General features: G+C 44.3%; 1 protein-coding gene across 1 annotated transcript in view; it reads left to right on the plus strand.

Annotated features, from left to right (window-relative positions):
- LOC121281414 (cationic amino acid transporter 2-like) overlaps window positions 1-10,346 on the plus strand; it is a 47,528-nt gene extending 37,182 nt beyond the window's left edge. The window contains exons 8-13 of the mRNA XM_041194357.1: window positions 2,086-2,188; window positions 2,287-2,459; window positions 3,177-3,343; window positions 5,745-5,853; window positions 10,057-10,107; window positions 10,324-10,346. Coding sequence (XP_041050291.1) covers window positions 2,086-2,188; window positions 2,287-2,459; window positions 3,177-3,343; window positions 5,745-5,853; window positions 10,057-10,107; window positions 10,324-10,346 — 626 coding nt within the window. The remainder of the gene's footprint in view (window positions 1-2,085; window positions 2,189-2,286; window positions 2,460-3,176; window positions 3,344-5,744; window positions 5,854-10,056; window positions 10,108-10,323) is intronic.
- The last annotated feature ends 12,311 nt before the right edge of the window (window positions 10,347-22,657 follow it).

Genomic DNA, 22,657 nt, shown 5'->3' on the forward strand with positions numbered 1-22,657 from the left:
ATCTGTCCTGCCATTGCTTCAATTTACTTTCCTTGCCATAATTTTATTTCACTTTAGTTTAGTTACCCAATTTTATTTTACCTGGCCTTGACTTAACATTATTTCCCTATTGCTTTTGTTTCTTACTTAAATGTAAGTACCCCCTTATTTTAAAAAGGATGTACTTTTCTAATTCTCAGCTACTTGATGACACTCACTATCAGCAGTTTCTTACCAACCAATGAACTTAGGTTTCTCCTGTGATGTTAGGTGCTAGGTGCTGCTGACTGCCTGTCCCAGGGACCCCTCTCGGACTTTCCTCTAGGCGCTGCTGACTGCCTGTCCCGGGGTCCTCCTCTCGCACTCTCCTCTCTTTGACCACACTTTGACCACAAGGCAGGGAGCTAATTAGGCCCATTAAGAGCCTTGTTAAAGATAAGGAGGTTGCCTAGAATTTTCTAATCAGTCTCCAGTTTCTGATGCAACGACGGGGAAGCAGGGACAGATCAATTGTTTGGAGGCAGGCATCCATTGACAGGTCAGGGACCCAGCCTCCAGGCCTCTGTAGCTGTCCTCCAGGCCAGCTTGTAATGGAGCTCCCCCTCACCTACCCTCCTCAACCTCCCAACTCTCCCCAACAGTGGTGACCTGGTTGCTTTTTATATTTTATAAATAAACGTTTTTAAAAAATGACAGGAGATGGCACCGCTCAATTGCTTACCCTTTACTGCAGCCTGTGCTCCTCTGAAGTTAGAAGGCCTCTGTTGGCCCTCCAATTTCAAGGGCCCTCCTGTTGGCCTTAATTGGTCAGGGAACCTACCTCCATGCCAATTAAGTAGGAGCCGCTGTCAAAATCCCAATGAGGGCTCTGAAGAGGAGTCATACAGGCTCGAAATGTTAACGCTGTCTTTCTCTCCTCAGATGCTGTTAGAGCTGCTGAGTTTTTTCAGCATTTTCTGTTTTTGTTTCAGATTTCCAGCATCCACAGTGTCCTAATGAGGATCTGTTTCTACCCTGGGGGCAGGTTAAGAGCCAAGAAACAGCCCCGACTTCCGTTCAACAACATTAGATCATAACCCCTGCTCCCATTTGATTTGTGGTTTTATTTTTTGCTGAGTCAGTTTTTTTTCTCTTGTTTCCTTTTTAATCCCTTCACTCCTGACATTTGCACCTCACCTAGGCACACCTATTGTTTCTTAATTGTCTTATTACTACTCCCTTTTGTTTGTACCATGAAAACTTGTCTCATTTACTCTCTTCTACACTTCCCTCTTTCACTTGCTCAAAACCTATTACATTTCTAACTTTTCTCAGTTCTGATGAAAGGTCATGGACTTGAAACGTTCACTCTGTTTCTCTCTTCATAGATGTTGCCTAACCTTCTAAGTGTTTGCAGCATTTTCTGTTTTTATTTCTGACTTATGTCCCTTGCTGTCCACCCCATCCTGCTGCCCAACTGTAGAAAAAAATCTGTCCTTCATGTCACATTAATTCAGTTGCTGGACAAAGTCACTGTAGGAACTGTCAATCAACCCTAAGGAAAACAAATATATTTCTTTCCTTGAAGATGCTGACTGATGTTGGTCTCTGCCTCCATGGAGATTACCAATCCTCCAGTACCTCATTCAAGTTGTCATGATTCAAGTATGAATTTACACAGCTAGTATTTTTGGTGTTGAATGTATGTGGGGGAGGCCATCCCAGAGGAGCTGGATGCTGTCTTCACTACGTATATGTACATTTTTTAGGTAGAAACACAGGATAATAATCAAGAAGTGGGGGCGAGTGGATTCTAACTATTCTAGCATTGCTCGAACACATTTCAGCAGCGATGGGGAAGCAATCTCAGCGTTCCATAAAGTAAGGAATTGGTAGTGGAAGGGAGAAAGTATTTGATGAAATAGTCACAAAAAGGCTCTGACAGGAATAGATTTGATGGGCAGAATAGCCAACTTGTTCCAGATTATCTTATGTTACTAAAAATTGAGCAGGTTTAAGACTTGAGAGAGAGAATTGCTCTCCAGTTTCTTACATGTATTCAAAGTATGTTATTTGAATCAAGTGAAACAAATCATTTTGCAACTATTGTTTGCTTTTCTTTCTTAGCTATAATGGCATGTCTTTTTGACTTGAAGACCTTGGTTGACATGATGTCCATCGGTACACTTCTGGCTTATACATTGGTGGCAATATGTATCATTATTTTGAGGTAAAAGTACTGTTTCTATGTAGATGAGAGATCAATTGATATGTTGTATGGACGGAGGTTTCATTTATCAATAAAAAAATGTTTTGTTTATGCAATAGATATCAACCAGATTTTAGTAATAATGTTGACATAGAACTGAATGAAGAGAAACAAGGTCAACAGACTTCAGAGGCCCCTAAGGGAGGTTTCAGTTTTAGCTCGTTGGTTATTCCTCTTCAAGTTCCCTCACAGCAATCATCAAATATTGTTACATGTTGTGTAGGACTATTAGGTGAGTACTCAAAAACTGAAAGTATAAGAGTCACTAAAGATTCAAAAGACATCATAAGCAGTGCAGTATAGATTGGGCCATGCTGCAGTGAGATATTAGTGCTTACATATCACAGCTGCTCCTCCTGCCGCCTCAGAGAGGAGTTTGAAACTTATGTGGAAAGGCTGCTTTGGTCTTCAGACCTGGTTGTAACTACCAGGGCAAGTGTTGCAGTGTCCTGCTCACTTCTCAGTTGGGAGACCCTAATTTGGATGTTTGATCTCCAACTGTCTACTCACTCACCAGTTACGAAGCCATGGAGGTCCGATCAGTATCTTAAGACCCTGATTAGCATTCACACATGAAGCTGTCGCCTGAGTCTGCCAGGTGCCTCCCCTGCCACCAACACCAGCGGAGATTGACTAGAATGGCACAGGAAATAGACCTGCTCCTATTTTAGCTGCTCACCCACTCTCTGTTTCTTGTGAAGTCCAGATATTTAAATGAAAATGTGTCCTTTTTAAACAGCATTGCATTGAGGGGATTAATTTCCGCCAGGCACTATTCCTAGCGCGTACTTAATATGTTCACATTAAATCCCTGCAGGTGCTACATTAATGCAAGTAATGCGTTCAAATAAACACACAGAGGAAATTAAACCCTTAGAAAGATATCTTTAAATAATTGTCTATCATGATGGGGAACTTTAAATTGACTTTTAATTTCTCTCTTATTCAGTCATCTTAATTTGCATTCTAAGTGGAATGACAACATTTGGGCTGGAATCTATCGTAGCAGCAGAGACCAGGAGCATTGGTTGCTTGGTGCCTGTCCTGTTGACATCAGCAGTCACAATGCTTATTATCTGGAGGCAGCCTCAAAACCGGATCAAAGCTCCATTTACGGTAAGGTGCTGGTGGGGATAAATAAAAGTACAGGAGGCAAATACTTCTTGATTAAACATTCCAATTCTGCAGTAAATTATGCTTGGATTATCTCACCAGTTTTATTTTTAATAGACTCCTTGAAAAAATTATCTTTTGAAGAATGGTGGCATTTCAAACAGATAAGACTGAACAGTGATGCAATCCTTTTTTGTGTTCTTTCTTGGGATGTTGGCATCATTGGCAAGGCCAGCATCTGTTGCTCAACCCTAATTGCCTAGAGGTGGTGGTGAGCCACATCTTGAACCATTGCAGCCCTTTTAACTCTTCTGTTATCGTTTTGTACAATTATGTTGCTTAGGGGGAAGTTAAGAGTCAACCACATTGCTGTGGATCTGATATCACATATAGGCCAGACCAGGTAAGGAAGGCAAATTTCCTTTCCTAAAGGACATTAGTGAACCAGATGGGTTTTTATAACAATCATTAATACTGAAACTAGCTTTCAATACTGAATTTATCAACTAATTGAATTTAAACTCCCCCAACTGTCAAGGTGGGATTTGACCCCTTGCCCCCAGAAAATTAGCCTGGTCCGCTAGAGGCCGGTGACATTATCACTATGCTACTGTCTGCCCTTGGGCTATTTGCATTTAAATAGGGTCTTTCCACTACAATATCATTATCTCTGGAGTTCTCCAGAGTCCTTCCCCTATATCTCACCTATGCTGCCCCTCCAAGACACCATCCAAAAACATGATGTTGGATTCCATAGTTGCGCAGACTCCTCTCAGGTCTACTTTACAGCCACCTCTCACTATCTGTCCACTGTCTCTGACTTGTCACATGGCTCGTTCAGCATCCAGTATTGGATGAGTAGAAATTTCCGATTAAATATTGAGAAGACTTGATAAAAACTGTTTCCTCTAACCACTGCCTCCATTTCTCTCCCTAGCCATTGTCTGAAGCTGAGCCTGACCTGCTCACAATCTTGGCATTCTATTTGACCCTGAACTGAGCTTCAAACCCCATTTAGAAACACAGAAAAATAGGATCAGGAATAGGTCGTTCAGCCCTTCGAGCTTGCTCCACCATTCAATATGATCATGGCTGATCCTCTATCTCAAAACTATACACCCGCTCTCTCCCCACACCCCTTGATGCCTATTGAAACAATGTATATCTTCGCTATCATTAAGTCCACTTGATTTCACTTCCATAACAACATCCATATCTGCCCTACCTTAGCTTATCTGCTACAAACTCATCCATGCCTTTGTTACCTGAAGACTCAAATATTCCAGTGGTCTTCTGATCAACCTCCCCGTTTGCAGCCTCTGTGAACTTGAGCTCATTCATAGCTCTGCTGTTCAGATCCTAACTGTTCAGACCCTAATTCAAATCAAATCATGCTTACCCATCACCCTTGTGCTTGCTGACCTACATTGGCCCCTGGTCTGGCAATGGCTCAGTCATTGAGAATATTCAAGTCAGGGGTTGATAGATTTTTGGATACTGAGGGAATCAAGGGATATGGGGATTGTGCGGGGCAGTGTAACTGAAGTAAAATAGCCCTGATTGTGTTGAATGGCGGAGGAAGCTCAGAGAGAGGAATGGCCTCCTCTTGTTAAATTCTTATGTTCTCTTGTTAAATCTCTCCATGGCTTTGACCTTCCCTATCTCTACAACCTCCTCCAGCCACTGCAGCCCTCTGAGATCTCTGCGCTCTGTCAATTCTTCCTCTTGAGTAACCTTTGTTCTTAATGCACTACTAGTGAGCTTCCCAGCTCCCAAGCTCTGAAACTTCCTTCCTAAATCTCTCCATCTCTCCAGTTCGCTCTCCTCCATTAAGGTGCTCCTTAAAATCTATCACTTTGAACAAGGTTTTCATCACCTCCTAATATATCCTTTGTGGCTCGGTGTCAAATTGTGGTTGACAACGCTTTTCTGAAGTGCTTTGGAATGCTCTGCTACATTAAATGCACAATATGAATGCAACTTTTTGTTGTTGGGTGATTTGATGGTGGCAATGAGTTGTATTTAATTAGGTACCATGATTAGAAGCTATGACAGAGGTAAAGGGATGGTCTTCAGTTATGACAGGTTGCACTGGTTTCTTCAGTTTTCTATTATTCAAAATGATGTTGTGCATGGAGGTCTAGAGAGACCAGCTGAGTAACTGAGGAATGCTATAAACTTCAGCCAGGTATCTATGACTTTTGTTTCAATGCTTGTGGTGTTAACTAAAAGTACAAGTTTATCTTTATTAATGACCTCAATAGAATGCTTTAATCCTAATTTTAATACGTTGATCATGATTTGAAGTATAACAAGGGAAAATTGTAACATCAAAAGATCTATACTTTACTGCTATCAGGCCTAATTCATCTACCCTGATTTGTATGTTTTGCTGTATTTGAAGGTGCCCTGCCTTCCATTCCTGCCATTACTCAGTATTTTGGTAAACATTTATCTGATGGTACAGCTGAGTGCAAGCACCTGGATTCGACTCTCTATTTGGATGGCAATCGGTAAGATCATTACAGTTTAAATAGTAAACATTGCAAATCAGTGAGCTTGCATCATCTTATAGTCTATAATAGGGACCAGCAAGTTCCTATTGAATGCTTTTGTATTGATTTGCTCAAACCATTTCCTGAAACGATTGCAGAAAACGACACTAGGCTGTTCAAGACCAGATGCAGTGAGATTTTCTTCAGTAAGAATTAGGTTGACTCAGTATGGAGTGTGCAGAAGTTACACTCTAATGGAGAGCTATGTGTGGAGAGCTATACATCCAATTCTTGTATTTGAATGTGGCAACAACGATTCTCTAATTTTTCCTTCCCCCACTATTTCCTCTGTATTCTACCCTTGACTTCAGTAGTGGTAACCAGGCTGACCATCCATTTGGAGGCAGAACAGCCACTGACACTGGCAATGATGCTGGCACAAGATACATTTAAGCAGAAAACTGGACAGTGGCTGACACTTAACTTTGGAACCGGGACATGCATTTTCTTAAATAATAAATGAAGTAGGGTGGCATTGTGTTGGCCCACCAATGAACTATGGCATGGATCAGCAGATCATGGGCTGGACAAAAGAGCTGAACTCCCGAGGTGAGGTGAAAGTGACTGCCCTTGACACCAAAGCTGTGTTTGTCCAGGTGTGGCATCAGGAGCCCAAGCGAAACTGGAGCCAATGAGAATCAAGGGGAAAACTCTCCACTGGTTGGAGTTATACCTAGCACAACAGAAGATGGTTGTGGTTGTTGGATGTCAGTCATCTCAGCTCCTGGACATCACTGCAGGAGTTCCTCAGGGTAGTGTCATTGGCCCAACCAACTTCAGCTGCTTCATCAATGACCTCCCTTCCATCAGAAGGTCAGAAGTAGGGATATTCGCTGATGGTTGCACAATGTTCAGCACCACTCGCCACTCCTCAGGTGCTGAAGCAGTCCATGTCCAAAAGCAGGAAGACCTGGAAAATACCAGGCTCGGGCTGACAAGTAGCAAGTAACATTCACACCACACAAGTGCCAGGCAATGACCACCTCCGACAAGTGAGAATCCTACCATCGCCCTTGATATCCAGTGGCATTACCGTCACTGAAACCCCCTATCAACATCCTGGGGCTTACCATTGACCAGAAACTGAACTGGACTAGCCATTTAAGTACTGTAGCTACAAGAGCAGGTCAGAGGCTAAGAGTCCTGTGACTCTCCAAATCCTGTCCACCATCTACAAGGCACAAGTCAGCAGTGTGATGGAATACTCCCCACTTGCCTGGATGAGTGCAATTCTCACAACACTCAAGAAGCTGGACACCATCCAGGACAAAGCAGCCGCTTGTTTGGCACCACATCCACAAACGTTCACTCCCTCCACCACTGACGCACAGTGGCAGCAGTGTGTACCATTTGCAAGATGCACTGCAGGAATTCACCAAGGCTCATTATTCAGCACCTTCCTAACCCATGGCCACCACCATCTAGAAAGACAAGGGCAGCAGGTAGATGGGAACACCACCTGGATGTTCCCCTCCAAGTCACTCACCATCCTGACTTGGAAGTATATTGCCATTCCTTCACTGTCACTGGGTCAAAATCCTGGAACTCCCTTCCTAACAGCACTGTGGGTGTACCTACACCACATGGGCTGCAGTGGTTCAAGAAGGCGGCTCACCACCACCTTCTCAAGGGCAACAAGGGATGGGCAATAAATGCTGGCCCAGCCAGCGAAGCCCAGATCCTGAGAATGAATTAAAAAAAAGAATATAAAAAGCTTTGATCTTCAGATGTTGAGTTTTGTAATCTCAGTCTTATCATCATGAGGAAGTGCCAGACTGCAATAGATCTAACTTTAGGATTCTTTCAGAAAGTAACTCTGTAATGAAGAAAGATCAGCTTCAACCTAAGCGATGATGGGGTGGAATTGCAATTCAGAGGGTTCAGGAAGTTAATGGCAATTTTCACACCAATGATCTACATCCTACAAATTTTTGAAGATATTTATATTTTCATGCTGTTTTCTTTGGATACTTCTATGCCATGTACCATCTTGAACTCAGAGTGTGACTGGGCAGGAAAACAGCTCCCACATCTCTACTAGTGTAGTTCTGTTATTGACAGTGAGGAGATGATTGAAGGTAGCCCCGGATGACTATTATTCTAATTGCCTGTCCCACTTACACTCTGGACTCTCTATCTTTGGCCTTCCACTCTGTCCCAGTGAAGTTCAACACAAACTTGAGGATCAATACATTATTCTTCAGTTAGCAGTTGGAGATCCTCCATTGGAGCACCATGCTGACAGGAGGATTTAAATCCACTTATTTTTCCTTCCTGGAAAATTGGAGCCATTGTCAATATTACCCACTTTTGTTTCTATCTCCACCCATTGCCACAGCTTTTTAGTTAAAGAAAAAGCTTGCATTTATATGTTACAATGAACTAATGGTACCAATTACCTATGGGCACTTTAAACCTTTTAAGGAGGACCTGTGTTTTTTTTTAAACAAAATACATGTAAAGACATTGAGCGAAGATGGCTGATAATATAAAGAGATCTCTTTCTGGAAAATTCCTCTGGATTATACTTGACCGAGTGATCCTGAGAGGACACAGAATGCCACATCTGAAAGGTGTCATGGGTTCCTTCAAACAGAGACACTTGAAAGGGATATAGAAAAGACACAAAAGACTGAACTTTAATCTCCTGTGGTTGCAGAGACAAACGAGTGATTTGCATTCCTTAGCAGACATCTGAAATCCATCTCCTGTTGATTTATATCTCAGAATACATAAATGGTCTGAGATGCAAAATAACATGGACTTTGGGTGTGAGTCATAGTTTTTTACCCTTCCAGAATAAACAAGGAAAAATCAGTTTATTCAGTTGGTGTGCTGGTGTGTGACAGTGTGTGACAGCAAGCAGAGGAACAAGCTAGTCACCACCCTGTAGCTTGTAAGTGAAGGATCTCTTTCTCTCCCTCTGTTGCTGGAGGCAAAGCTCAGCAGAAGCCACAATCTAAAGGAAATAGGACAGACTTTCAGCCACTCTGCAGAACCAAGTGTTTCCAAACTAACTGCGAAACTGCCGTCAACTCTACCGGAATCACCAACTTAACGGCCGCAACATACCGCCATCTACGGCTCACAAGGCAAAGACTGATACATTTTTTTAAAAAAACTTTTATTTGGACTCTTAATTTCTAATTTATGATTTGTGTGTATGTGTGTTGCTTTTTTAATATTTTTCTTGGGTTTTAGTAACTAATACATTTACTCTTGAAAGCCTAGTTAAATTGGCTCCTTCTAAAAAATAAATACGTTTGGACTGGGAAAAGGTACCAATTAGGGAAAGAGACCCTTTTAAACTAACTTTGTTGTAACCAATCGAGGAGGTTGGATAAAGAAGGGGAGCCAGCTCATTCATCCTCACCCAGGAGTATAACAGAATTGGGGTCCTGTTCGGGAAGTTAACAGATTGGGGGACATCGCCTGGGAACCAGTCATGACAATATAATACCCTCCATAACCCAGGGACATTCCAAAGCACTTTATGACCAATGATGTGCTTTTGAAGCGTTGTGACTCTTGTCACATCGGAAACACAGCAGCTGAATTACACACAGCATGTTTTCACAAACAGCCATGTGAAAAATGACCAGATATTCTGTTTTCAGTGATTATCAGTTGAGGGATAGACATTGACCAGGATAGCTCAGGGGGACCACCTCTGGGCTCTTTTGCATCCACCTGAGAGGACAGGCAAGGTCTCAGTTTAGCACTTTATCCAAAGTGTCAGCTTGGATTATGGATTCTCTAAAGAGGGCCATGAAACCATAGCCTTTAATTAAGAGGCAGGAGTGCCACTATGGAGCCATAGCTGGACAAAAACAGTCATTGGTGCCCTGTAAATACCTTCACTTAATCAACTCTGACCTTTTCTACCTTGAACTTACCTGTATAGATCATAGTGTTTCAATTTGCATGTTACAATTAGTCTCATGCCTGCCCAACTCAGGGTCTCCCAAGGTGGTGGTGGCTGCAGCAGAATTATTAAGGCTGTAAGTGACACAAGGCCACGAGGGCTGCTCCTATTTATGTTGGAATGATAGAGTTGAAACCAACTCCTTGGTTACTGACAGATTGAGAAACTTGTTTTGCCCCTTTGCTGAGCATTGACTTATTAATATTGAAATGTAAACTATTCACATCATTTGGCAGGTTTTCTGATATATTTTTGCTATGGCATTCGGCACAGTGTGGAAGGCCAGCGTCATCAAAACTGTTCTGCCCCAAATCGATTTGAAAATGAAAAGCCAGCTGAGGAATAGCGTAAGGCCAAAGCAGTTTAAGGAACCAAGGACCTAACAAGGCCAAGTCAGTGGTGACTTCTTCACAAAAAACTGAATATGAGGCAACACAAACAACAACAAATTCAGTTTATATTGTGTCTTTAACATAGTTAAACACTCCCAAGGCTCTTCATAGGATTGTTATCAAGCAAAATTTGATTATTAAATATTAAATGCCAGTATCACAGAAGTACTACACAAAAACCTAAGTTAGGAAGGCCAGTGTGAATCTACTGCGCTATAAGAGTTCTGCTCAACTACCACACAAAGAACACCTGAGAAATTAAAGAAGACTACTGTGTAAGAAGAATTCTTTTTTGCTTTATTTTTGTTGATCTACAAGTTTTGTTTCCTCTAATTTAAAAAGCTGTTCTGTGAGCAAAGAATGTTCAACATTTTGTATGTGAAGTAAATTCTGAAAGAGGCATGGTTCAACCAGCTTTCTCTTCCAAATAGAAAGACTTGCATATGAAGATAGCAGCTTTTACAACCCCAAGGTTGGTCACTGTTGTAATGTAGGAAATGCAGCAACTAATTTGTGCATAGCAAGCTCCCACAAACAACAATGTGATGATGAGCAGTTAATCTATTGCAGTGATGTTGGTGAAGGATAAATATTGGCTGGAACATCCCTGTTCTTCTTTGATATTGTTACAATCCCTGCTGCTGTTAATACTGGACAAGCCAGGTCCCAGAGTGAAACCTGGCTTTATAGATCCTAACTTATTTTTTAAGAAACCGTGGAGGAATGTTACTGAAAAAATTCACAGGAGTCTGCTGAAGAATTTTTAATACTAAGAATAAAATATATATTTAAACAAGAAAAGTGAACTACATTGCACCAGACAAAAAGATCGGAAGGATCTCAATACAAACACAAGAGGACAATTCAAATTCCCACTATTTCTTTACCCCAGCAATATTTTTACAGGCACATAAACCAGTGAAGAGTTACCACTAGCTTGACATAAAAACTTCTCGCTTGGTACTGTAATAGTTACAAGCAGTTTTTGTCTGTAGAATTCCTGAACATTCACTTGATGCTTCTCACTGAACTTGTATCTCTTCCCAGAACACCCAAAACTGCACTCTAAACACGCTGTGTCTTCAACTGCAGAACAAACAAGTGAGTTTCCTAAACTCAATCTTCAAGTAGCACCTCCGCAAAACTGATCACTTTACTGAGTCCCATAACTGATTATTCGGGTAACTACTGTCCCACTAGTCTTGCAGTTTTTCTTAGAGATGTAACAATCCTCATTTTCTCTCTCTGATACATGCTCCAAACATGCTCCCTTTCAACTCCTGTCTCTTCTGTGTCCATGTCCCTGGATCACTACTTTCTACTTTGCGTTTTTTTTTCCAGAATCACTGAACTTTGAATCCCTTTTAACTTATTTCTTTTCCCTCAGGCCTTGTAAAATGTCATTAAAACTGTATATATACACAAACAAACACTAAAGACCTGAAATCTTTTAGTCACATGTCTATCCAGGCACCCAGTCCGCAATGTTCATAAACAAAGCCTAACTGAAAATGAAACCATATATAATGCTATGGGATCCTTTATGTCCACCTGATACATTTGCTTTAAGGTATCATCCAAAAGACAGCACCTCAATAAAGTGTCAGTCTAGATTTTGTCCTTAAGTTTCTAGTGTTGGACTTGAACCTACAACATACTGATTCAGCATTGAGTGCACTACCAACTGAGCCACAACTGTAATAAAAACAAAAAAACTGCGGATGCAGATGTCAGTAACCTCATCTCCTCTGGGGATCTCCCTCCCACAGCTTCCAACCTGATAGTTGCCCAACCTCGGACGGCCCGCTTCTTTCTCCTACCCAAAATCCACAAACAGAACTGCCCCGGTAGACCGATCGTGTCAGCTTGCTCCTGCCCCACAGAACTCATTTCTCGTTATCTTGACTCCCTTCTCTCTCCCCTTGTCCAGTCCCTTCCCACCTACATCCGTGATTCCTCTGACACCTTACGTCACATCAACAATTTCCAGTTCCCTGGCCCCAGCCGCTTACTTTTCACCATGGACGTCCAATCCCTCTACACCTCCATCTCCCACCAGGATGGTCTGAGGGCCCTTAGCTTCTTCCTCGAACAGAGGCCCGAACAATCCCCATCCACCACTACTCTCCTCCGTCTGGCTGAACTTGTTCTCACACTGAACAATTTCTCCTTCAACTCCTCTCACTTCCTCCAAATAAAAGGTGTGGTTATGGGTACCCGCATGGGCCCCAGCTATGCCTGTTTCTTTATGGGGTATGTGGAACATTCCTTGTTGCAGTCCTACTCCGGCCCCCTTCCACAACTCTTTCTCCAGTACATCGATGATTACTTCGGTGCCGCTTCATGCTCTCGTCAGGACTTGGAAAAATTTATTAATTTTGCTTCCAATCTCCACCCCCTCCATCATTTTCACATGGTCCATCTCTGACACTTCCCTTCCCTTCCTTGACCTCTCTGTCTCAATCTCTGGTGATAGACTGTCCACCAATATCCATTACAAACCCACCGACTCCCACAGCTATCTCGACTACAGCTCCTCACACCCCGCTTCCTGTAAGGACTCCATCCCATTCTCTCAGTTCCTTCGCCTCCGTCGCATCTGTTCCGATGATGCTACATTCAAAAACAGTTCCTCTGACATGTCCTCCTTCTTCCTTAACCGAGGTTTTCCACCCACGGTCGTTGACAGGGTCCTCAACCGTGTCCAGCCCATCTCCCGCGCATCCGCCCTCACGCCTTCTCCTCCCTCCCAGAAACATGATAGGGTCCCCCTTGTCCTCACTTATCACCCCACCAGCCTCCGCATTCAAAGGATCATCCTCCGCCATTTCCGCCAACTCCAGCATGATGCCACCACCAAACACATCTTCCCTTCACCCCCTTTATCGGCATTCCGTAGGGATCGCTCCCTCCGGGACACCCTGGTCCACTCCTCCATCACCCCCTACTCCTCAACCCCCTCCTATGGCACCACCCCATGCCCACGCAAAAGATGCAACACCTGCCCCTTCACTTCCTCTCTCCTCACCGTCCAAGGACCCAAACACTCCTTTCAAGTGAAGCAGCATTTCACTTGCATTTCCCCCAACTTAGTCTACTGCATTCGTTGCTCCCAATGTGGTCTCCTCTACATTGGAGAGACCAAACGTAAACTGGGCGACCGCTTTGCAGAACACCTGTGGTCTGTCCGCAAGAATGACCCAAACCTCCCTGTCGCTTGCCATTTCAACACTCCACCCTGCTCTCTTGCCCACATGTCTGTCCTTGGCCTGCTGCATTGTTCCAGTGAAGCCCAATGCAAACTGGAGGAACAACACCTCATCTTCCGACTAGGGACTTTACAGCCTTCCGGACTGAATATTGAATTCAACAACTTTAGGTCATAAGGTCCCTCCCCCATCCCCACCCCCTTTCTGTTTCCCCCTTCCCTTTTTTTTTCCAATAAATTATAAAGATTTTCCTTTTCCCACCTACTTCCATTATATAAAAAAAAAACCCCACTAGAGCTATACCTTGAGTGCCCTACCATCCATTCTTAATTAGCACATTCGTTTAGATAATATCACCAACTTTAATTTTAACACCTATGTGTTCTATTGTACTATTGTCATTGACATCTTTTGATGATCTGCTTCTATCACTGCTTGTTTGTCCCTACAACCACACCCCACCCCCCCCTCCACCTCTTTGTCTCTCTATCTCTCCGCCCCCCACACACACACCTTAAACCAGCTTATATTTCAACTCTTTCTTGGACTCGAACGCAAGTTCTGTCGAAGGGTCATGAGGACTCGAAACGTCAACTCTTTTCTTCTCCGCTGATGCTGCCAGACCTGCTGAGTTTTTCCAGGTAATTCTGTTTTTGTTTTGAGCCACTACTGTTATGGCTTGAAGTGGCATCCTACTGAATTTTGACAAAATGATGTTATCCATTTACACAAAACTAGTCAAACACCTTCCAGGGTATGTTGGCTTCAGGTTTGAATGACGCACAAGAGGTGGATTCATGCTCCTCATGTTTCTTCAAGTGGTTTGCTCACAGTCTCAATAGATCCACGTATGGGAAGTACCAAGAACCATATTCTTCATTTCTGGACCCTCCAGTACATGGTGATGGCACAGTTCATTTGGACTGTCATTTTAAGTTCCAAACAGTGCAACGTGACAGAAAGCAAAATGAAGATTGAGAAACTAACCTACGCAATACAAAAATTAAAATGAGGAAGAATAATAGTTTTTTTGTATTTATTTATCCAGTAAATTCACTGTTTAGGTAATAATGTTAAGCACAATAGATTTTTTTCCTCTAAAATTTGATATTGTACCCTGTACAAAAATAAATAGTATTACTATAGTTGTTGACAGGATTGTAAGCAAAGTGTATATTTGTGTTTATAGAATACAGAGTACCTGGCCTCTACACCTTCTTTCAATGGAACATATGGTGCCCTGTTTCTGTCACTGGTGACATTTCTGAAACAAAATATTTAGATGGGGCTTGGGTGCTGTGCTCAGATAGAATACAACCCTTTCACATCTCGGTTCTGAGTCTAGCCCAGTCTTTGAAGCTAGCAAAGAGAGCTGGTATTCATTCTTAGATCTCAATGAAATGAACTTGGGCACTCTCAGCTATAATGTGTATTCACTTAAGAATGCCTTGTGGGGACAGGTGCACAGCATTAAAACAGTCTTTGGTACTAATTGGCACTCTTAGTTTTTGGTTCTCTTTTTACATTATTTATTGTCGGATGAACATAAAAACATGTTCCCAATTTCTCCCCTCAAGGGGGTGAGGCAGACGGCCTCTTCACCAAAAAGCATATGAAAGCATTTACTGGCAACTCAATGGATTAGGGGGATTCAACATTCACTCACTGGTGCTGTAATGCTCTGTATCACAAAGATATGTTACCTCTTCTTATTTCTCATATTAGTGCAGTATGATGGAAAATTTCTGATGAAATAAATAGTTTGTTGCTGAGACTTTCTCAAACAGAATGGTTAATTAGAATCTTACATCAAATAAAATCATTATTGGTCAGCACACAAAAAATATTGAAACTGAACAATGTAAACAAGCAAAATTCATGGCAGAGGTAAAAATGGTGCATTAGCAAAACTATTTCAACAGTGAAGGATGTTTTATATAAATTGTACTAAAGTGGAGAATATATTATTGAAACATCACCAGCTAACATGCTACATACAATTTGATAGAATTATAAAAATTGACTTGTAATCTTTCAATTAAACTTTTTGACCTTTAGTTTAATGTTTGTTTTAATATACATAGTGGGTTGCTTGCTGTATTATTCCCCTTGACACGCAATTGCATTATCATTATCAAATTCCCCACCATCAACATACTGGAGGTCACCAATGACCAAAAATTTAACTGGACCAGTTGCATAAGTACTGTGGCTAGGCCAGAGGCTGGGTATTCTGTGGCAAGTGACTCGCTCCCCGCATCCCAAAAATCCTTCCACTGAACTAAAAATTGAAAATGCTAGAAATACTCAGAAGGTGAGACAGCTTCTGTGGAGAGAGAAACAGAACTAATGTTTCAGGTTAATTATTTCAACATGCATGTTGGAATTGTAGTGTCACCTTGCTAAGATAGGAGCTATGTGCAATCACTATTCATAGCTATATATAATATATATGCATCCAAACCTTTGCTTAGTCCTGCAACGAAGTAGATCAAGGGATAATTTGGGCCTTACTTTGAAATGCTAATAGAAACCGAATTATAAAATGCAAAGGTACCATCTTGTTCAGTGGTATTGTATCATCTCCTGATTTCCCCTTTCCTAAGGATGTTCACCACAGTCACTGGCAGCCTTCAGGCTCCTTGTTGAACTGATGGCACATCCTGTGCGAGTGAAAACAGTGAATTTCCACAGGTGTTTTGATCATGATAAGAGGAGGTGTCACATCTGATTCAACTGATTTCTCAAACTGATATCTGCACACATACACTTTCATGCAGCAGGCATAGCTTAGCAATGATCAATGGAAACTATAGCTGACTTCTCCCCTTCCCATTCCAGGAGCATTAAGGTGAATGGTAACACCCAACTGTGAGCCCTAGTGTCAAGTACGCATTCAATACCTGGATCTTCCTGAATTATATGAGTTAGTCCCATAGTGCATTTACCTGCTAAGTCACTGGGGAGATTCAATATTGGTGTCATTTTACAATTAAACCCTAAAGAAATCTTACATCAGTATGAAACTCTTGTGCTCTTATTTATTTTCAGTTGTCACATTTCTGTCATGCTTTTGCGTCAAATTTTCCTTTAAAGCAGAAGCTAACTATGTAAACATGTCATGATTTAATAGCATCTCCTCACCAGTGGTAGGTAGCAATATATCCAATCGGTTTCTCACCTTCTTGCAACTCGGACTGCGCTTCCAATGCTCCAGCCAACTCTATGGGGTTGCTCCCTGTGTAGCAGTGAAATTGAAGAGGGGTAAAAATCCATTGGAAACCTCTGCTGTCAGAATCATCGTCAGCTCGATATTTGGACCGGCCCTGGGGCAGGTGACGGAAGCAGGTGGAAAATTCATTAGTATATTCATAAGAGAATGTGGAAGGACCCTGTAGCATTTCCAGGGACTGTCTGCACTGTGAGCACACAGCGAAACCAGGTAAGGTAGACCTCCAGTCACAGGGAGGCATTTAAAAGACTGAAGCACTTTAAAGGCTTTTCAGCCCATTTGTTTTATGTTTCCACACACCAGTGGGTTAACTTTCAAGTGCAGTCACTGTTGTTATGTTAGACAAGTTACTTTACTTTGAGAGCAGCCACAAGTCCTGTAAGCTCGACCAAGACAGAGGAGTGGGGAGCTTCTAGTTAAACAGCAGCTGTTCTTTCATTATTGTTGGGCCATTATCCTGGAATTCCCTAGCTGAAACCATTGTTGGAGAACCATTAACACAAGGATTGCAGTGGTTCAAGAAGGATGGCTAGCATTTTCTCAGGACAACAAGGAATGGGCAATAAATGCAGCCTTGCCAGTATTGCCCACACCCTGAAAACACACCTCAATATTTGCCTACTGCCAATTTATCAGGCTCATAATTCCCAGGATTATGGTTCTAATACTTTTAAGACTGGAATTATGAACTATTTGTCAGACTTTGGTGTCATCCACATGACCAACAGCCTGCAAAAAAATATTCAACACCTTTTTGTCTCTTATGATTTGTGTTTATTAATTAAGTCGCTTTAAAAATGAGGAAGTTTGAAATCTCATTTATGTGCTCACATACACCTCCCAATCGATCCAGTCTTTAAACCTTCCAAATCTTCACTGAATTGTTTCCATTGGTCATAGATTCAGACATTTCATTGAAGTTCTCTTTAATTCCCAATGCTTTCTCAAATTCTTCCCAAATAAGCCTAAAGCTGCCATCTAAAAGTTGATCTCTTTGAATTTATACTGTCAAAGATTGTAATTTTCCACCATTTCACATGCCTTTGATTTGCATGGTAGAACTACCGGTCTCCTTACCATTGACATGGGGTTGGACCATCAGATTGAAAATGCTGTTGGCACCTTCAATCTACATGGAATCATGGAAATGCAGCAAATCCATTGTAATGGGATAGGTTCACAAGCTGCATTTTTGCTGATGGCTGAAGAGACCAATCCTTGGGAGGCAACTTCTGTCACGAGTGCCGCTTTTGCAGTGGTTTTTGTGAGTTGTTGTTTATGGTGTTGACACCTGCTTTCAAGCTGCCTACCCACTGATCATCATGTCGGCCCGCAGGTAATGTCGCCATTTCCCTCTGTCATCAGCTAGTGTTTACCCAGGTGTGAAAATTGATGTTTGCGTTCTTCATGTCCCATTTGCAGGCATCCTTGAAGTGGAGCTTTTGGTGTCTGCTGGTCTTCTGGCTCCGGCTATCTCACCTTACAGAAAATTCTTGGGAATGCATCTGTTTTCCACCCTGCCAACATTCCCAAGCCCCAAGCCAGTGAAGTCACCCCTGCTTGATGAGTGCTGGTATACTTGGGAGATTTGCCTTTGAGAGGACTATCACCTTCACGATTTTGTTCTTCCATGAGATGCTGAGAATGTACTGCCGACATCGAAGATGTAAATAGCTGAGCTTTCTTTCTCGATAGCTGTAAGTCATCCATGTTTCACAGCCATATAAAAAGGTGCTGAGAACACAGGTCTCACAAACCAAGATCTTGGTCCTAAGAGTCAGCTTGTTGTTTCCTCAAGTGCATTTTGAGTTGACCAAAGGCGATAGCTGCTTTCCATATGCATGCATTGGATTCTGCATCAATAGCGTCAGTCACTGTGGACCCAAGGTAGCAGAATTTGCTAACCACTTACAGCAGAGTCTTGATTGTGTGCTTGAGGGCAGCCCCAAAACCACAGTTTTCTTGATGCTTACAGTAAGGGAAGAACAGGTCAGATTGAGAAGCAGCCTGAATATTCTTGGGTCACAACAATGTGGATGGTATTCCCACAGGCAATTTTCTTAAACACAAGGATATGTCCAACATTCATAGATTAGGCTGGCTCAATAATTTGGCCACACACCTGCTTTCAACACTGTACAGTCTCCTAAGCCACCGTTGGGTTTATGTCACTTGCCATGTTGGTAAAAGTAACTTGGTGTGCAGTGCTATTATCTGAAACAGAGTCAGGGTGAAGACAAGACAAGCCCCCTTTTTTTGGCACTAGCTGTGGTATGATAAGTTTAAGTTCCAGAGTGAATGTTAGTGAATGAATGTGGGAAGGTGGGTAGGGTGGCAGGTTGGTGAGGGGGCAGGTAGGTGAGTTTAGGTGGGTAGGTGGCAGATGCATGAGGTGGTAGATGGGTGTGGTGATTGGTGGCTGAAGTGGTAGGTGGGTGAGGTGGTAGATGGGTAGGGTGGCAGGTTGGTAGGGTGGCAGTTGAGTGAGGTGTTAGGTGGGTGAGGTGTTAGGTGGGTGAGCTGGTGGGTGGGGGAGGTGTTAGGTGGGTGAGCTGGTGGGAGAGTGAGGTGGTTGGCAAGTATTGTGGCAGTTGGGTGAGGTGGTGGGTGGGTAGGGTAACATGTGGGTGAGGTGGCAGGTGATTACCCTGGAATATGGGTGAGGTGATAAGTGGATAGGATAACAGGTGGGTGCGCTGGTGTGTGGGTAGGGCAGGGGTTGGGTGATGGAAGTGGGTGAGGTGGTAGGTCAGTGAGGGTAGGTGGGTAGGGTGACAGGCAGGTGAGGTGGAAGGTGGTTAGGGTGGCAGTTAGGTGATGTAGCAGATGGGTGAGGTGGTAGGTGGGTGAGATGGTAGGTGGGCGAGGTGGTCAGTGGTTAGGGTGGCAGATGGACAAGCTGATAGGCGGGTGAGGTGGTTGGTGAGTATTGTGGCAGTTGGGTGCAGTGGCAGCTGGGTGAGGTGGCAGATGGATGAAGGAGATGGGTGAGGTGGCAATGGGTGAGGGTAGATGGATGAGGTGGTAGATGTATGAGGTGCTGGATGGGTGAGGTTTTAGGTGGGTAGGGTGGCAGTTAGGAGAGGTTGCAGCTTGGCTGGTGGCAGGTGGGTAACCTAGCAGGTGGTTGAGGTGATAAGTGGGTAGGGTGACAAGTAGGTGAGCTGGTAGGTGGGTAGGGTGGGGGTTGGGTGAGGTGGAAGATGGGTGAGGTGGTAGATGGTTGAGAGTAGGTGAGTAGGGTGGCAGATGAGTGATGTGGCAGGTGGGCAAGTTGGTAGGTGGGTGAGGTGGTAGGTGAGTGAGGTGGTAGGTGGGTGAGGTGGTAGGTGAGTGAGGTGGTAGGTGGGTAGGCTGGCAGGTGGGTGAGGCAATAAGTGGGTAGGGTGACACACAGATGAACTGCTAGGTAGATAGGGTGGGGGTTGGTTGAGGTGGAAGGTGGGTGAGGTGGTAGGGTGTTGAGTGTAGGTGGGTAGGCTGGCAGGTGGTGAGGTGGCAAGTAGCTGAGCTGGTAGCTGGGTGGGTTGTTAGGTGGATGAGGTGGTAGGTGGGTGAGGTGGTAGCTGTTTAGGGTGCTAGGTGATAGGGAGGCAGGTGAGTGTGGTGGTAGCTGTTTAGGGTGCTAGGTGAAAGGGAAGCAGGTGAGTGAGGTGGTATGTCATTGAGGGGCAGGTGGGTGAGGTGGTCAGTGGTTAGGGTGACAGTGGATGAGCTGGTAGGCGGGTGAAGCGGTTGGTGAATAATGTGGTAGTTGGGTAAGGTGGCAGATGGGTGGAGGTAGGTGAGGTGGCAATGGGTGAGGGTAGGTGGATGTGTGGGTAGGGTGGCAGGTGGGTATGGTGGCAGGCAGGTGAGGTGGCAGGTGGGAAGGGTGGGGGTTGATGAGGTGGAAGGTGGGTGTGGTGGTAGGTAGTTGAGGGTAAGCGGGTAGGGTAACAGGTTGGTGAGGTGGCAGGTGAATACCCTGGAAGGTGAATGAGATGATAAGTCATAGGGTGACAGGTGGTTGAGGTGGTATGTGGGTAGATAGGGGTTGGATGAGGTGGCAGGTGGGCAAGTTGGTAGGTGAGCGAGGTGGTCAATGGTTAAGGTGGCAGATGGGTGAGCTGCAGGTGGGTCAGGTGTTTGGCAAGTAATGTGTCAGTTGGTTGAGTTGGTAGGTGGCTAGGGTGGCAATTGAGTGAGGTGGCAGATGGGTGAGGTAAGTGGCTAAGGTGGCAATGGGTGAGCATAGGTGGGTGAGGTGGTAGATGTGTGAGGTGGTAGGTGGGCTAGGTAGGTAGGGTGGCAGGTAGGTGAGATGGCAGGTGGGTGAGTTAGGTGGATAAGGTGAGAGTTGAGTGAGGTGGCAGGTTGGTGAGGTGATAAGTGGTTATGGTGACAGATGGGTGAGCTGGTGGGTGGGTAGGGCGGGGGTTGGATGAGGTGGAAGGCGAGTGAGGTGGTAGGTGGCTGAGGCGGTAGGTGGTTGAGGTGGCTGGTGGGTGAGGCAGTAGATGGATAAGGGGCAGGTGGGTGAGGTGGCAGGTTGGTGAGGTGGCAGGTGGGTAACCTGGCAGGTGGATGAGGTGATAAGTGGGTAGGGTGACATGTGGGTGAGCTGCTAGGTGGGACGGGTGGTGGTTGGGTGAGGTGGAAGGCGGGTGAGGTGGTAGGTGATCGAGTGTAGGTGGGTAGGCTGGCAGGTGATGAGGTGGCAGGTAGGTGAGCTGATAGGTTGGTAGGCTGTTAGCTGGGTGAGGTGGTAGGTAGGTGAGGTGGCAGCTGTTTAGGGTGCTAGGTGGGTAGGGAAGCAGGTGAGTGAGGTGGTAGGTCATTGAGGCGGCAGGTGGTTGAGGTTGTCATTGGGTAGGGTGGCAGGTGGGTGAGGTGGCAGAGGTTAAGGTGGCAGATGGGTGAGTTATATGAGTGGGTAGATGGGTTATTGGGTAGTTGGGTTGGTTCAGATAGGGTAGGCAGGTCCAATCAACTCTGGTCGGAGAGGTAGTTGGGTCAGGTAGGGGTTTTGGGGATATCTAGGGGTCAGTTGGGTTATCGGGGGCTAGACGGGTCTGTTGGGTGGTTGGGAAGGTAACTGGCGGGTTGGGAGGCTAGTTGTTGGTCTGGGGCAGCTGTCGGGGCTCAAGGGAGGCTAGTGTGTGATTGGGGGGGGGGGGGGTTGGGGTTAATTCTGTAGTTACTCAGGAGTTCGACTAGGTTTTAATCTGTCTAACATTTCCTGGGTAACTGTCCAGGCAAGTACATCAGAACTGTCTAAAGTTTCCAACTCTAACTCAAAGCGTAAGAATGAGTCTTGGGGAGCAGAGCAATTACCCATCGGAAGTTGAAACTTCCCAGGCAATTCCCATATAGGTCAGCAAGCCAGGACTACAGCAGGGTCCTAATGCCCCTCTTGGGTCGTAAGTCCGGTGTCTGATGATCTGGAGACTGGAAGGTTTGTGCCTTTATAAATTAAATTGTGATATTATTTACAGCGTTGACCATGTACTCCTGTCGCTGCGGTCGCCAACAGTCGCAGAAGACCTTAAGAGGTATCAGTAGACACCACATGTTCCTTCACCAGGGCCACTCAGGTGGGTGTGATGGCATGGCAGTCAGAGCAATTGCCCCCATGGGCTGTATCCAACCTGGACCTGTGGATTGGCCAGCTTGACCAATCGCTAGAGTGGATCCACAAGGAGCCCCTCGGATTTACCCTCTTCCCTCCCCACCTGCTGACCAATGATCGGCAGTATGAGACTGAAGTGGATCCAAAAGCTGAGGAGCAGCCTATTCACATGATGGAAACGGCAGAGTGCAGCCTCTCACATTCCAAATGGGCATGGGACATGGACTCACACAGGTCCTGGGAGTTACAAGCGGCCTTAGAGCTCGAGGATGATCAGGAGCCGCCTTTCATTGGGAAGTTGAACTTCCTGTGGTATGTATTTTTGTAAAGATCCAGCTTTATAAATCTGCAGTTAGGGAAAATGTTGGTCATTCCTTGACAAGGCATGATTGA

Source organism: Carcharodon carcharias, chromosome 8 (genome assembly GCF_017639515.1).
Source record: "Carcharodon carcharias isolate sCarCar2 chromosome 8, sCarCar2.pri, whole genome shotgun sequence".
Lineage (NCBI taxonomy): Eukaryota > Metazoa > Chordata > Chondrichthyes > Lamniformes > Lamnidae > Carcharodon > Carcharodon carcharias.